The sequence below is a fragment of the Scyliorhinus torazame genome, chromosome 2 (assembly GCF_047496885.1).
Source record: "Scyliorhinus torazame isolate Kashiwa2021f chromosome 2, sScyTor2.1, whole genome shotgun sequence".
Lineage (NCBI taxonomy): Eukaryota > Metazoa > Chordata > Chondrichthyes > Carcharhiniformes > Scyliorhinidae > Scyliorhinus > Scyliorhinus torazame.
In genome coordinates, this window is record NC_092708.1 from 266408431 (window position 1) to 266425063 (window position 16633).

Consider the following 16633-nt stretch of genomic DNA (forward strand, 5'->3'; position numbering starts at 1 on the left):
TTCGATCGCCAATGCGAACAACAGCACCCCTGCGTCGTCCCTCGGTACAGCCGAAAGTACTCCGACCTACGCCGGTTCGTCACTACACTCGCCACCGGGGCTCTGTAAAGGAGCTTAACCCAACTGATAAACCCTCCCCCGAACCCAAACCGACGCAGCACCTCCCAGAGATATTCCCACTCTACTCGGTCAAAGGCCTTCTCCACGTCCATAGCTGCCACTATCTCCGCTTCTCCCTCCACCGATGGCATCATTATCACGTTTAAGAGCCGCCGCACATTGGTGTTTAGCTGCCTACCCTTTACAAATCCTGTCTGGTCCTCATTAATCACCCCCGGGACACAGTCCTCGATCCTCGTGGCCAGCACTTTTGCCAGCAACTTTGCATCCACATTAAGGAGCGAGATCTGCCTGTACGATCCACATCGCAGTGGGTCCTTGTCCCGCTTTAGGATCAACGAAATTGTCGCTTCCGACATTGTCGGAGGTAGGGTCCCCTCCTCTCGTGCCTCGTTAAAGGTCCTCACTAATAGCGGGGCCATCAGGTCTACGTACTTCCTGTAGAACTCCACCGGGAACCCGTCTGGCCCCGGGGCCTTCCCCGCCTGCATGCTCCCCAAACCCTTGCTCTGCTCCTCCAACCCAATTGGTGCCCCCAGACCAGCCACTTCTTGCTCCTTCACTCTCGGGAATCTCAGCTGGTCTAGGATTCGTCTCATACCCTCTTCCCCCGCTGGGGGCTGGGATCTGTACAGCTCTTCTTAGAAGGCCTTAAATACCTCGTTTATTTTCGTCGCACTCTGAACCGTGGCTCCCCTTCCATCTTTGACTCCATCTATTTCCCTCGCTGCCATCCTTTTACGGAGCTGGTGTGCCAGCATCCGACTAGCATTTTCCCCATACTCATAGGTCGCCCCCTGCGCTTTCCTCCACTGTGTCTCCGCCTTCCCTATGGTCAACAGGTCAAACTCCGTCTGGAGCCGTCGTCTTTCCCCAAGTAATCTTTCCTCCGGGGCCTCTGCGTATCTCCTGTCCACTCTCAAAATCTCCCCCACTAACCTCTCCCTTTCCATGCCCTCTGTCTTCTCCCTGTGAGCCCTAATGGAGATGAGCTCTCCCCTGACCACTGCCTTCAACGCCTCCCATACCACCCCCACCCGCACGTCCCCGTTGTCGTTGGCCTCCAGGTACCTTTCGATACACCCCCTCACCTTCCCACACACCCCCTCATCCGCCAGCAGTCCCACATCCAGCCGCCACAGCGGGCGTTGGTCCCTCTCCTCTCCCAGCTCCAGTTCCGCCCAGTGCGGGGCATGGTCCGAAACGGCTATGGCCGAATACTCCGTCCCCTCCACCCTCTGGATGAGCGCCCTGCCCAGAACAAAAAAATCTATCCGGGAGTAGGCTTTGTGTACATGGGAAAAGAAAGAAAATCTCCCCCCCCCCCCCCCCCCCCCCCAATCTGATCCATAAACCCCCTAAGTACCTTGGCCGCCGCCGGCCTCTTTCCAGTCCTTGATTTGGAGCGGTCCAGTGCTGGGTCCAACACTGTATTGAAGTCCCCTCCCATTATCAGGCCTCCTTTCTCCAGGTCCGGAATGCGCCCCAACATGCGCTTCATGAATCCTGCATCATCCCAGTTTGGGGCGTACACGTTTACCAACACCACCCACGTCCCCTGCAGCCTACCGCTCACCATTACATATCGCCCTCCATTGTCCACCTCAATAGTCGTGGCCTCAAATGACACCCGCTTTCCCATTAATATTGCCACCCCTCTATTCTTCGCGTCCAGTCCCGAGTGGAATACCTGTCCTACCCATCCCTTTCTTAACCTGACCTGGTCTGCCACCTTCAGGTGAGTCTCTTGGAGCATGACCACGTCCGCCTTCAGTCCCTTTAAGTGCGCAAACACTCGGGCCCTCTTCACCGGCCCATTCAGCCCCCTCACGTTCCACGTTATCAGCCGGATTGGAGGGGCTCTCACCCCCCCCTGCCGACTAGCCATCTCTTTTTCTGGGCCAGTCCCGTGTCCGCGTCTCCCTCACCCTCCAGTCCCCCAGCCGGGGGACCCCCGTCCCGACCACCTCTTCTGTATCCCATTCCCTTTCGGCCAGTGCAGCAGCAACACCCCCTTTCCCTCCCCTCCGCTAGACCCCTATCTAGCTTTTTTGCTCCCCCATGTCACTCCCGGAAGTCAGTTGACACCTGCTGACCCCGGCTACCCCCGCTATCCCTTTGACCTCCCCGTGTGGGAGCTCCCCCTCCCACCTTTCTTCCCGCGCGCGGGAAAAACCAAACCACGCACTTTCCAAAGCCCGTTCCGCCCCCTCTGGCGCAGCTCCTGTCGCGGCCTTGTCTCTCTCCCCCAGCCCATGTAACATTTCCTGCGCGTGATTGTGATTGACCCCCTATATACAACAACCATCACACATCAATCCTCAAATATCCCCCCCACCCTCACAAACCCTCAGTTACAGTCCAACTTTTCTGTTTGTATAAATATCCACGCCTCTTCAGGCGTTTCAAAGTAGTAGTGTTGGCCCTTGTATGTGACCCAGCACCGGTGTGCCCCGTCCAGCTCCAGCGACCACGAAGGGGCCTCCGCGCCCATCATCGCCCCGAGCATCGTGCTCGCGTATGCCCCGGCTTCGGCCCCCTCCGCTCCTTCAGGGAGACCCAGGATCTGCAGATTCTTTCTCCTCGACCTGTTCTCCAGGTCTTCGAGTCTTCCCGCCCACCTCCTGTGCAGCGCCTCGCTCTGCTCCACTCTCGCCACCAGGCTCGAGATCTCGTCCTCGTTCTGACCAACTCTTTTTTTGTACCTCCTGGATCTGAACCTCGTGGGCCTTCTGGGTGATCCCTAGTCCTTCTATTGCCGAAAGCATAGGCGCCAGCATTTCCTTACGCATCTCCTCGCGATGCTCCTCGAAGCAGTGCCTAATAAACTTCTGCATCTCCACTTTGTCTCTGGCCGCTGCCTTTCTTTATTCCCCGGTCCTTCCCGCTGCTCCAGCTCCTGCAGCTCACCTTTGTCTCTGGCCGCTGACATTTTTTCTTTTTTCCCCTGTTTTTCCTGTTGCTTCAATGCCACTTTTGTGGCCGTTGCGCTTCGAGTCCGTTTCATGCAAGTTGGAGGGGGGCCTCCCTCTTACCTTCCGCGGGTTAGTTTAAAAAAAAAAAAAAATCCCGTTGGGGCTCTTCTAGCGAGCCCGAAGGTCCGTGGTAGCGGGAGCTGCCGAATCGTGCGGCTCAGCTCCGCATTGCCGCACCCGGAAGTCCGTCCATTGCTTTATCGCAGAGTTGCCTTTATTTGATAGGAAAGTATCTGGAAATGACAGTTTTCCCTCGTGTTTTTAGGGCAAGAGCCATTTGGTCTAGGAAAGAATCTTTCCCATGCAATTGAACCCCCATCAATATAAAAAATCTATTGACATAAGAATTTTATTTTTTTTTCTTTATATTTAGTGTGTCCAATCCACCTAACCTGCACATCTTTCGGTTGTGGGGGTGAAACCCACGCTAACACGGGAAGAATGTGCAAACTCCATACGACCAGTGACCCAGAGCTGGGATCGAACCTGTGATTTTGGTGCTGTGAGACAGCAGTGCTAACCACTGCGCCACCGTGCTGCCCTTTGACATAAGAAATTAGTGCACTATCAAGTAACTTGAATACTAATACAGACTTTGGGATTTGAAGGTTAAACATTTTCAGTCTCCTATACCACTTATCAAAGTCCATAATATGTTCTTCCGTGGGCTAATCATCCTTTTTTGTAAAATTTATCCAAATACTACAATAAAAGGGTCACTCCCTTTACGGTGTCCAAGACATCCAAATTGGCATCAGAAAATACTTTACTCCTGATATTACTTTTTGTTGATAGTCGCAAAGCCATATCTTCTTTTGGGGTACCAAAGTAACCAGTGTCCACGTCTCAACGGGCAGCAAGGTAGCATAGTGGTTAGCACAATTGCTTCACAGCTCCAGGGTCCCAGGTTCCCGGCTTGGGTCACTGTCTGTGCGGAGTCTGCACGTTCTCCCTGTGTGTGTGGGTTTCCTCCCACAGTCCAAAGATTTTCAGGTTAGGTGGATTGGCCATGCTAAATTGCCCTTAGTATCCAAAATTGCCCTTAGTGTTGGGTGGGGTTACTGGGTTATGGGGATAGGGTGGGGGTGTGGGCTTGGGTAGGGTGCCCTTTCCAAGAGCCGGTACAGACTCGATGGGCCGAATGGCCTCCTTCTGCACTGTAAATTCTATGAAATCTATGAAACTTCATTTTCCCATTGCTGCCATGGTTCTGCCTCTGGGGGAAACAAACTAGTGGAATGTCGAAGCCTGAGATTTTGCAAAGTCCTTCCAACATTCTGAGAGTTTGTCAGCAGCAATATGCTTTTTCTCTCAAGAGGATAAGCTTCTTATTCAGCAACCAATCACCAAAATTCATCCTCTGCAACGATGTTAATTCGAATAGTTATGTTCTGAAGCTAGCCTGAACCTTAAAACAGGTTTATTCCCAAGACAGAAAGTCACAGGCTCCCCCAGTTCCTCCCAGACACCTAGAGTGAACTGGTTTATATACTCTGACAATGATTCCCTAACTCTTTCCCATTTGGGGACATCTTTGTTTTAGAAAAAATATATATCCCATCCTTAAAGTTACAAAGCCATGCACAGAGTGGACAAGACAAACCCTCAATACGTCTCATTCCTTGCTCCAAAAATCAATTGAAAATGAAGCCAATTCATGGTCTCAAGAGAGACATGGTCTCAAGATCCAAGCTGACCAGAAAAGGCATTGCACCTCATTATAGGCTTGATCTGGCGCTTGGTCCGAGCCAAGAGGCTGAGAAGGGGGCAGCTGTGTTTAATTGCCAACTTTAAGCATGTATTCAAATAGCCTCACCTAGTTGAATGACGGAGGAGAGATGTTGGAAGAGGATGTCTGGTCATTGGTATCAAAGGCTGTAGAGAAGGAAGAGGAGCAATAGTTCACCATACAGTCATACAGCATATAATTTGTGACAATTTGGGCCAATTCATTGTTGCGGAGACAGAAAATTAATTGGCGAGTGATTGATTTGAGAAGGAGGGACTGGATGGCAGATTTGAAAGGAAGAGGGCAGTATCTAAGGAGAAAGAACTATTTTTTTTTTTTTTTTAATATTTTATTGAAAATTTTTGGTCAACCAACACAGTACATTGTGCATCCTTTACACAACATTGTAACAATACAGATAATAATGACCTTTTTTATTTAAACAAAAACAACAACAAATAAATAAATATTAAATAACAAAAAATAAAAACTAGCCCTAATTGGCAACTGCCTTGTCTCAGGCCACACCCCCCCCCCCCCCAAAGTCCTGGGCCGCTGCTGCTGCCTTCTTTGTTCTCCCCTATCTATCTTTCCGCAAGATATTCGACGAACGGTTGCCACCGCCTAGTAAACCCTTGAGCCGACCCCCTTAGGACGAACTTAATCCGCTCTAACTTTATGAACCCCGCCATATCATTTATCCAGGTCTCCACCCCCGGGGGCTTGGCTTCTTTCCACATTAGCAATATTCTGCGCCGGGCTACTAGGGACGCAAAGGCCAAAACATCGGCCTCTTTCGTCTCCTGCACTCCCGGCTCTTGTGCAACCCCAAATATAGCCAACCCCCAGCTTGGTTCGACCCGGACTCCTACTACTTTCGAAAGCACCTTTGTCACCCCCATCCAAAACCCCTGTAGTGCCGGGCATGACCAAAACATATGGGTATAATTCGCTGGGCTTCTCGAGCACCTCGCACACCTATCCTCCACCCCAAAAAATTTACTGAGCCGTGTTCCAGTCATATGTGCCCTGTGTAATACCTTAAACTGAATCAGGCTTAGCCTGGCGCACGAGGACGATGAGTTTACCCTGTTTAGGGCATCTGCCCACATCCCCTCCTCAATCTCCTCCCCCAGCTCTTCTTCCCATTTCCCTTTTAGTTCGTCCATCATAGTCTCCCCTTCGTCTCTCATTTCCCTATATATATCCGACACCTTACCGTCCCCCACCCATTTCTTTGAGATGACTCTGTCCTGCACCTCTTGTGTCGGGAGCTGCGGGAATTCCCTCACCTGTTGCCTCGCAAAAGCCCTCAATTGCATGTACCTGAATGCATTCCCTTGGGGCAACCCATATTTCTCGGTCAGCGCTCCCAGACTCGCAAACTTCCCATCCACAAATAGATCTTTCAATTGCGTTATACCTGCTCTTTGCCACATTCCATATCCCCCATCCATTCCCCCCGGGGCAAACCTATGGTTGTTTCTTATCGGGGACCCCCCCAGTGCTCCGGTCTTTCCCCTATGTCGTCTCCACTGTCCCCAAATCTTCAGTGTAGCTACCACCACCGGACTCGTGGTATAGTTCCTTGGTGAGAACGGCAATGGGGCTGTCACCATAGCCTGCAGGCTGGTCCCCCTACAGGACGCCCTCTCTAATCTCTTCCACGCCGCTCCTTCCTCCTCTCCCATCCACTTACTCACCATTGAAATATTAGCGGCCCAATAATACTCACTTAGGCTCGGTAGTGCCAGCCCCCCCCTATCCCTACTACGCTGTAAGAATCCCTTCCTCACTCTCGGAGTCTTCCCGGCCCAAACAAAACCCATGATACTCTTTTCTATCCTTTTGAAAAAAGCCTTCGTGATCACCACCGGGAGACACTGAAACACAAAGAGGAATCTTGGGAGGACCACCATCTTAACCGCCTGCACCCTCCCTGCCATTGACAATGCTACCATATCCCATCTCCTGAAATCTTCCTCCATCTGTTCCACCAACCGCGTCAAATTTAGCCTGTGCAATGTGCCCCAATTCTTAGCTATCTGGATCCCCAGGTAACGAAAGTCTCTTGTTACCTTCCTCAACGGTAGGTCTTCTATTTCTCTACTCTGCTCCCCTGGATGCACCACAAACAGCTCACTCTTCCCCATGTTCAATTTATACCCTGAAAAATCCCCAAACTCCCCAAGTATCCGCATTATTTCTGGCATCCCCTCCGCTGGATCCGCCACATATAGTAGCAGATCATCCGCATATAAAGATACCCGGTGTTCTTCTCCTCCCCTAAGTATTCCCCTCCATCCCTTGGAACCTCTCAGCGCTATCGCCAGGGGCTCAATCGCCAGTGCAAACAGTAATGGGGACAGAGGACATCCCTGCCTTGTCCCTCTATGGAGCCGAAAATATGCCGATCCCCGTCCATTCGTGACCACACTCGCCACTGGGGCCCTATACAACAGCTGCACCCATCTAACATACCCCTCTCCGAACCCAAATCTCCTCAACACCTCCCACAGATAATCCCACTCCACTCTATCAAATGCTTTCTCGGCATCCATCGCCACTACTATCTCCGTTTCACCCTCTGGTGGGGCCATCATCATTACCCCTAACAACCTCCGTATGTTCGTGTTCAGCTGTCTCCCCTTCACAAACCCAGTTTGGTCCTCATGAACCACCCCCGGGACACATTCCTCTATTCTCATTGCCATTACCTTGGCCAAGACCTTGGCATCTACATTGAGGAGGGAGATTGGTCTGTAGGACCCGCATTGTAGCGGATCCTTTTCCTTCTTTAAAAGAAGCGATATCGTTGCTTCTGACATAGTCGGGGGCAGTTGTCCCCTTTCCTTTGCCTCGTTAAAGGTCCTCGTCAGTAGCGGGGCGAGCAAGTCCAAATATTTTCTGTAAAATTCAACTGGGAATCCGTCCGGTCCTACTGTAAGGCTCTCTCCATATTCATACTGTACACCCTGCGCCTTCCTCCATTGTGCCTCTGCAGTGCCTGTGGTCAGCAAGTCAAATTCCACATGCAGCCTTTGCCTTTCCCTATACAGTCCCTCCTCCGGTGCTTCCGCATACTGTCTGTCCACCCTCAAAAGTTCTTGCAACAACCGCTCCCGTTCCTTACTCTCCTGCTTCCCTTTATGTGTCCTTATTGATATCAGCTCCCCCCTAACCACCGCCTTCAAAGCCTCCCAGACCACTCCCACCTGAACCTCCCCATTGTCATTGAGTTCCAAGTACTTTTCAATGCATCCCCTCACCCTTAAGCACACCCCCTCATCCGCCATTAGTCCCATGTCCATTCTCCAGGGTGGACGCCCTCTTGTTTCCTCCCCTATCTCCAAGTCTACCCAGTGTGGGGCATGATCCGAAATGGCTATAGCCGTATATTCCGTTCCCCTCACCCTCGGGATCAATGCCCTACCCAACACAAAAAAGTCTATGCGTGAATAGACTTTATGGACATAGGAGAAAAACGAGAACTCCTTACTCCTAGGTCTACTGAATCTCCACGGGTCCACCCCTCCCATCTGCTCCATAAAATCCTTAAGCACCTTGGCTGCTGCCGGCCTCCTACCAGTCCTGGACTTCGACCTATCCAGCCTTGGTTCCAACACCGTGTTAAAGTCTCCCCCCATTATCAGCTTTCCGGTCACTAGGTCTGGGATGCATCCTAGCATTCGCCTCATAAAATTGGCATCGTCCCAATTCGGGGCATACACGTTTACCAACACCACCATCTCTCCCTGTAATTTGCCACTCACCATAACGTATCTGCCCCCGTTATCCGCCACTATAGTCTTTGCCTCGAACATTACCCGCTTCCCCACTAATATAGCCACCCCCCTGTTTTTCGCATCCAGCCCCGAATGGAACACCTGCCCTACCCATCCTTTGCGCAACCTAACCTGATCTATCAGTTTCAGGTGCGTTTCCTGTAACATGACCACATCTGCTTTAAGTTTCTTAAGGTGTGCGAGTACTCGTGCCCTCTTTATCGGCCCGTTAAGCCCCCTCACGTTCCACGTGATCAGCCGAGTTGGGGGGCTTCCCCCCCCCCTTGTCGGTTAGCCATCATCTTTTTCCAGCTTCTCGCCCAGTTCCCACGCAGCTGTATTTCTCCCAGACGGTGCCCCCCTGCCCATCCTTTCCCGTACCCACTCCCCCCTTTCCCCAGCAGCAGCAACCCAGTAATTCCCCCCTCCCCCCCCCCCCCCCCCCCCCCCCCCGCTCGACCCCCCGCTAGCGTAATTACTCCCCCCATGTTGCTCCCAGAAGTCAGCAAGCTCTGGCTGACCTCGGCTTCCCCCCGTGATCACAGCTCGCCCCGTGCGGCGCCCCCTCCTTCCTGCTTCTCTATTCCCGCCATAATTATCATAGCGCGGGAACCAAGCCCGCGCCTCTCCCTCGGCCCCGCCTCCCATGGCCAACGCCCCATCTCCTCTCCCTCCCCACCTCCCCCCATCACCACCTGTGGGAGAAAGAAAAGTTACCATACCGCAGGATTAATCATACAATCCCTCTTCGCCCCCCCCCCCCCCACTCGTTCCACCACTTTGTCCAAACGTTCATTTTCGTAGTCCAATCATTCCAATTTTTCTTCTACAATAAAAGTCCACGCTTCATCCGCCGTCTCAAAGTAGTGGTGCCTCCCTTGATATGTGACCCACAGTCTTGCCGGTTGCAGCATTCCAAACTTTATCTTTTTTTTGTGAAGTACCGCTTTGGCCCGATTAAAGCTCGCCCTCCTCCTCGCCACCTCCGCACTCCAATCTTGATAGACGCGGATCACCGCGTTCTCCCATTTACTACACCGAGTTTTCTTCGCCCATCTAAGGACCATTTCTCTATCCTTAAAACGGAGAAATCTCACCACTATGGCTCTGGGAGCTTCTCCTGCTCTCAATCCTCGCACCATAACTCGGTATGCTCCCTCCACCTCCAACGGACCCGTCGGGGCCTCCACTCCCATTAACGAGTGCAGCATCGTGCTCACATATGCCCCGACGTCCGCCCCCTCCACACCTTCAGGAAGGCCAAGAATCCTCAAGTTGTTCCTCCTTGCGTTATTTTCCAGTGCCTCCAACCTCTCCACAGATCGTTTCTGGTGTGCCTCCTGTATCTCCGACTTCACCACCAGGCCCTGTATATCGTTTTCATTCTCTGCTGCTTTCGCCTTCACGACCCGAAGCTCCTGCTCCTGGGTCTTTTGTCCCTCTTTCAGCCCTTCAATCGCCTGTAATATCGGGGCCAACAACTCTTTCTTCATTTCCTTTTTTATCTCCTCCACGCAGCGTTTCAAAAACTCTTGTTGTTCAGGGCCCCATATGAAACTGCCACCTTCCGACGCCATCTTGGTTTCTGCTTGCCTTCCTTGCCGCTGCTCCAAAGGATCCGCTGCAATCCGGCCACTTTCCTCTCCTTTTTCCATCCGTGTCCAGGGGGAACACCCTTCTGGTTTACCGCACGGTGTTTTCAGCCGTTAAAATTGCCGTTGGGGCTCCTATCAAGAGCCCAAAAGTCCGTTTCACAGGGAGCTGCCGAAACGTGCGACTCAGCTGGTCATCGCCGCACCCGGAAGTCCGAGAAAGAACTATTAACAGGTAACATAGGGGCCAGGGAGGGAAGTTGATTGCTTGCCATTTTAATAGAAGTAGGGAAGATAATGTAGAATGATGTGAGTTCGGATCCAGGGCAGGAGAAAAAACTGTTTGGATGGCAAAAGAAGGGGATGGAAATTTTCAAGTCTGCTGGAGGGATGATCTCAAACATAATGTCAAATAAGTCTATGAACTCCTTGTACTTAGATGTGAAGATGAAGGGGACAGGGCAGAGGGCTATCAGGGGATGTGCAATAAGCAAGAAAAGAAACTTGGAATTATCTCTGTATGTCAGGATGATCTTGGCCTGGCGAGCAATTTTGGTAAAGAAACTGTCCGATGTAATGCAACCAGATCTGGCACAGTTGGTGTAGAAAATGACCGGAAGGCACGAGGGAAACTTACATGAGAAGTAAACTACCTTTTTGTTAATGCCATTAGTAAAAGTAGGACTTTGACTCAACAGTTGGTTGCTTCTCGTACAAAGTTATAAAGAATTCCTTGCTACTGTAGGAATTTCGGGTGGTGGTTGTATCAAAGCAGGGTAGTTTCTCTGGAGGTGAATGACATTCTTTACTGACTTATCTCCTTTTCCTCAGCCAAATTGAAGAAAGGGAAGAAGAGGAGGAAGCGTGAGGAGGAACACTCGTCCGGAGAATCCCCGCGGAGGACTGAGATGAAAATATTCGCCAAGTTCTCCCATGATGCGCCTCCTCTAGGTTCAAAGAAAAAGCACCTAAATTTAGAGCAATTGAATGCAAGGCGACGCAAGGTGTGGCTCAGTATTGCCAAAAAGGAGGTTCCCAAGGTGGGCAGTTGAAGTGTTACATAGCGTATTCAGCAAGCAGGAATGCTCTTGTGCTGTTCTTCAGACATGCTGCAATGGTAGCAGGAGGGTGTTCCACCTCCTCTGTGTGTGTGTGTGTGTGTGTGTGTGCGTCTCAGTGTGCATTCTATGTGTGCGTTGCCCTGTGTGTGTGTGTGCGTGTCTCTCCGTGTGTGTGTGCGTGTCTCTCCGTGTGTGTGTGCGTGTCTCTCCGTGTGTGTGCGCGTGTCTCTCCGTGTGTGTGTGCGTGTCTCTCCGTGTGTGTGTGCGTGTCTCTCCGTGTGTGTGTGCGTGTCTCTCCGTGTGTGTGTGTGCGCATCTCTGCATGTGTGTGTGCGCATCTCTGCATGTGTGTGTGCGCATCTCTGCATGTGTGTGTGCGCATCTCTGCATGTGTGTGTGCGCCGCTGCGTGTGTGTGTGCGCCTCTGCGTGTGTGTGCGCCTCTGCGTGTGTGTGTGTGCGTCTCTGCGTGTGTGTGTGCGTCTCTGCGTGTGTCTCTGCGTGTGTGTGTGCGTCTCTGCGTGTGTGTGTGCGTCGCTGCGTGTGTGTGTGCGTCTCTGCGTGTGTGTGTGCGTCTCGGCATGTGTGCGTGCGTCTCTGCGTGTGTGCGTCTCTGCGTGTGTGTGTGCGTCTCTGCGTGTGTGTGTGCGTCTCTGCGTGTGTGTCTCTGCGTGTGTGCGTGTGTGTCTCTGCGTGTGTGCGTGTGCGCGTCTCTGCGTGTGTGTGTGCGCGTCTCTGCGTGTGTGTGTGCGCGTCTCTGCGTGTGTGTGTGCGCGTCTCTGCGTGTGTGTGTGCGCGTCTCTGCGTGTGTGTGTGCGCGTCTCTGCGTGTGTGTGTGCGCGTCTCTGCGTGTGTGTGTGCGCGTCTCTGCGTGTGTGTGTGCGCGTCTCTGCGTGTGTGTGTGCGCGTCTCTGCGTGTGTGTGTGCGTCTCTGCGTGTGTGTGCGCGTCTCTGCGTGTGTGTGCGCGTCTCTGCGTGTGTGTGTGCGCGTCTCTGCGTGTGTGTGTGCGTGTCTCTGCGTGTGTGTGTGCCGTCTCTGCGTGTGTGTGTGCCGTCTCTGCGTGTGTGTGTGCGCGTCTCTGCGTGTGTGTGTGCGCGTCTCTGCGTGTGTGTGTGCGCGTCTCTGCGTGTGTGTGTGCGTCTCTGCGTGTGTGTGCGCGTCTCTGCGTGTGTGTGCGCGTCTCTGCGTGTGTGTGTGCGCGTCTCTGCGTGTGTGTGTGCGTGTCTCTGCGTGTGTGTGTGCCGTCTCTGCGTGTGTGTGTGCCGTCTCTGCGTGTGTGTGTGCGCGTCTCTGCGTGTGTGTGTGCGCGTCTCTGCGTGTGTGTGTGCGCGTCTCTGCGTGTGTGTGTGCGCGTCTCTGCGTGTGTGTGTGCGCGTCTCTGCGTGTGTGTGTGCGCGTCTCTGCGTGTGTGTGTGCGCGTCTCTGCGTGTGTGTGTGCGCGTCTCTGCGTGTGTGTGTGTGCGCGTCTCCGTGTGTGTGTGCGCGTCTCCGTGTGTGTGTGCGCGTCTCTGCGTGTGTGTGTGCGCGTCTCTGCGTGTGTGTGTGCGCGTCTCTGCGTGTGTGTGTGTGCGTCTCTGCGTGTGTGTGTGCGCGTCTCTGCGTGTGTGTGTGCGCGTCTCTGCGTGTGTGTGCGCGCGTCTCTGCGTGTGTGTGCGCGCGTCTCTGCGTGTGTGTGCGCGCGTCTCTGCGTGTGTGTGCGCGCGTCTCTGCGTGTGTGTGTGCGTCTCTGCGTGTGTGCGTCTCTGCGTGTGTGCGTCTCTGCGTGTGTGTGCGTCTCTGCGTGTGTGTGTGCGTCTCTGCGTGTGTGCGTGCGTCTCTGCGTGTGTGCGTGCGTCTCTGCGTGTGTGCGTGCGTCTCTGCGTGTGTGTGTGCGCGTCTCTGCGTGTGTGTGTGCGCGTCGCCGTGTGTGTGTGCGTCTCCGCGTGTGCGTCTCTGCGTGCGCGCGCGCCAATTGAAGCCTGAATGTTGTCCAGGTCTGGCTACATATGTGAGGAGCTATGAATGGTACTGAACACTGTGCAATCATCACTTAAAAAAAAATATTTTCTCCTTTTTCACATTTTCTCCCAAATTTACACCCACCAACAATAACCAATAATCAGTAACGAATATGTCAATCCCCATATCAATAACAATGATCCCATCCTCCCACCAAACATTAGCCCGCATGTTCACATAAACAAATGACAAAAAGGAATCAGCAATCACCCATAGTCACCATTAACACACACAGGCCCCCTCCCCCCAACCCTCCCATCCACCCCAACTACTAATGTTCGATGTTATCCAGTTCTTGAAAGTGCATAATGAATAATGCCCATGAATTGTAGAACCCTTCCATCCTTCCCCTCAGTTCAAACTTAACCTTCTCAAGAGTCAAGAATTCCAACAGGTCCCCCCGCCACGCCAGGGCACAGGGTGGAAAGGTTGCTCACCAACCTATCAGGATCCGCCTTCGGGCAATCAATGAGGCGAAGGCTACAACATCTGCCTCCGCACCCGTTTCCAACCCCGGCTGGTCTGACACCCCGAATATGGTCTCCCGGGGGCCGCGTCTAGTTTCACGTGCACCACTTTAGAAATTACCCTAAAAACCTCCTTCCAGTAATCCTCCAGCTTTGGACAGGACCAAAATATATGAACGTGATTCACGGGGCCCCCCTTCGACGTTCATGCACATCTTCTACTCCTTCAAAGAATCAGCTCATCCTCGCTCTCGTGAGATGTGCTCTGTATACCACCTTCAGCTGCATCAGCCCCAACCTCGCGCACAAGGTGGAGGTGTTCACTCTCCGGAGCACCTCACACCAGAGCCCCTCCTCCATATCCTCTCCCAACTCTTCCTCCCACTTTGCTTTGATCCCTTCCAGTGGTGCCTTCTCCTCTTCCAAAATAGCTCCGTAAACCGCCGACACTACTCCCTTCTCCAGGCCCCTGTCATCAGCACCTCCTCCAGCAATGTGGAGGCCGGCTCCATCGAGAAGCTCTCTATCTCCTTTCTGGCAAAATCTTGAACCTGCATGTATCTGAACATTTCCCCCTGCTCCAGCCCATACTTCGTTTCCAGCTCCTTCAATCCTGCAAACCGACCCCGAAGAAACAAATCTTTTAGTGTCCTAATCCCCTTCTCCCATTTCTGAAAATTTCCATCCCATTTCCCTGGCTCAAATCTGTGGTTCCCCCGAAATCGGCATCTCCTTGACCCTGCCCCCAACCCGAAGTGTTGGCGAAACTGCCTCCAAATTATCAATGAAGCTATTATTACCGGACTCCCTGAGTATTTCCCCGGGGCCATCTGGAGCGGCGCTGTTGCTAGTGCTTTCAATCCCGACCCCCTGCACAAACTCTCCTCCATTCTGACCCACTGGGAATCAATCTGACCCAGCTCCACACCTTTGTGCAATCATCATTGAACAACCCCTTATAGAAGGGAGTTCATTGAAACTGCTGAAGATGGCTGGGCCTACAACACTTTTGGGAGGATGTTGATTACAGAAGTGTATCTTGACTATGTCTTCAGTAGGGTACCTGTGTAAGTCTGTATTAACAAGTAGAACAAAGGGTACAGTCTAGGAGTTATGTCCTTGCTTAGGTCTTTCCATGTCTCTGCTCTACAACACACTGACCCCTGGGTATGGGTAATTTGCTGCTTCACATCACTGTGTGGGCCGAATGTTAATATCAAAGCTGGTATATGATGGGAGAAATAATACAGCAGCTTGTCTTTAACTTTTAGCAAGTTTATTCTACATCCAGCTCAGTAGAAGTACAAACTCTTTATGGTTCCCCCACCTCAAATGTTCCCGCTATGTCTATGTACTGTTTCGGATGTTGAACCAATAATCATCACCTGTCTTTAACGGGCAGTTCGCGTCACAATTTAATTGCCGAAGCATGCATCTGCTGACACGTTGACACCTATACTGTACTCAATTCCACATTAACCATGTATGTAGAAGACCCTTGTAGGAGACACTAACCTGAGGAACTCCGGCAGGCATATCCGGCGTTGGTCTTCAGGAACCGCAACCATCTTCCGAGGGATGACTCCAACAATGGAATGTTTTCCCCTTTATTCCCATTGGCTTCCATTTTAATCGGGGCATAATCAGTCTCTCCACCTCCTGAATTAGAGAGCAACAATTTACTATTGCCACCTCAGGGCAATTAGGGATGCGCCTAAGTTTTGGCTGAGGCAGCGATGCCCACATCCTGTGAATTAAAAAAAAAAAAAAAAAATTCTGCCATGATTCCTTTTTAAAAAAAATATATATTTTATTAAAGTTTTCAAACACAATTTTTCCACTTTACAAATCAACATAAAAATAACACAATAGCTAATAAGTAACATTATTTAAATAAAATAGTGAACTAACAAAGTAACAAAAAATATATAGTGCTCCCCCCCCCCCCCCTCCCCCGGGCTGCTGCTGCTGACGGTCCATTTTCCCTTAACGTTCCGCGACATAGTCAAGGAACGGTTGCCACCGCCTGGAGAACCCCTGAGCCGATCCTCTCAACGCAAATTTAATTCGTTCCAGTTTTATGAACCCTGCCATATCGTTTATCCAGGCCTCCACGCCGGGGGGTTTCGCTTCCTTCCACGTAAGTAGGATCCTTCGCCGGGCTACCAGGGACGCAAAGGCCAAAATATCGGCTTCTTTCGCCTCCTGCACTCCCGGCTCTTCCGCTACCCCAAATATAGCTAACCCCCAGCCTGGCTTGACCTGGACCTTCACCACCTTCGAGATCACTCCCGTCACTCCCCTCCAATACCCCTCCAGTGCCGGACACGACCAGAACATATGTGTGTGGTTCGCCGGGCTTCCCAAGCACCTCCCGCACCTGTCCTCCACTCCGAAGAACCTGCTCCCGTCATGTGTGCTCTGTGTAGAACCTTGAATTGTATCAGGCTAAGCCTGGCACACGAGGAAGAGGAATTTACCCTACTTAGGGCATCAGCCCACAGCCCCTCCTCAATCTCCTCCCCCAGCTCTTCTTCCCATTTTCTCTTCAGCTCCTCTACCAGCTCGTCTCTCATCTCCTGATATATTTCGGACACTTTGCCCTCCCCGACCCATACCCCGGAAATCACTCTATCCTGGATCCCCTGTGTCGGGAGCAGCGGAAATTCCCTCACCTGTTGCCTCGTAAACGCCCTCACTTGCATGTATCTAAAGATATTTCCCGGGGGCAACTCATACATTTCCTCCAGCGCTCCCAGGCTCGCAAACTCCCCGTCAATAAACAAGTCTCTCAGTCTCCTAATTTCTGCCCGATGCCAGCTCTGGAACTCTCCGTCCGTCCTTCCTGGGACAAACCTATGGTTATTCCTGATCGGGTACCACCCCCTGTGCCGCCTCCATTGCCC

The 16633-nt window shown here is 52.1% G+C and overlaps 1 protein-coding gene across 5 annotated transcripts in view; it reads left to right on the plus strand.

The window, feature by feature from the left end:
• The window catches only part of ino80 (INO80 complex ATPase subunit), a 415492-nt gene that overhangs the window by 82400 nt on the left and 316459 nt on the right, over positions 1-16633 (plus strand). For all 5 annotated transcript variants that reach the window (XM_072486849.1, XM_072486876.1, XM_072486859.1 and 2 more), the window contains exon 7: positions 11033-11241. In XM_072486849.1, the coding sequence (XP_072342950.1) occupies positions 11033-11241 (209 nt within the window). The remainder of the gene's footprint in view (positions 1-11032; positions 11242-16633) is intronic.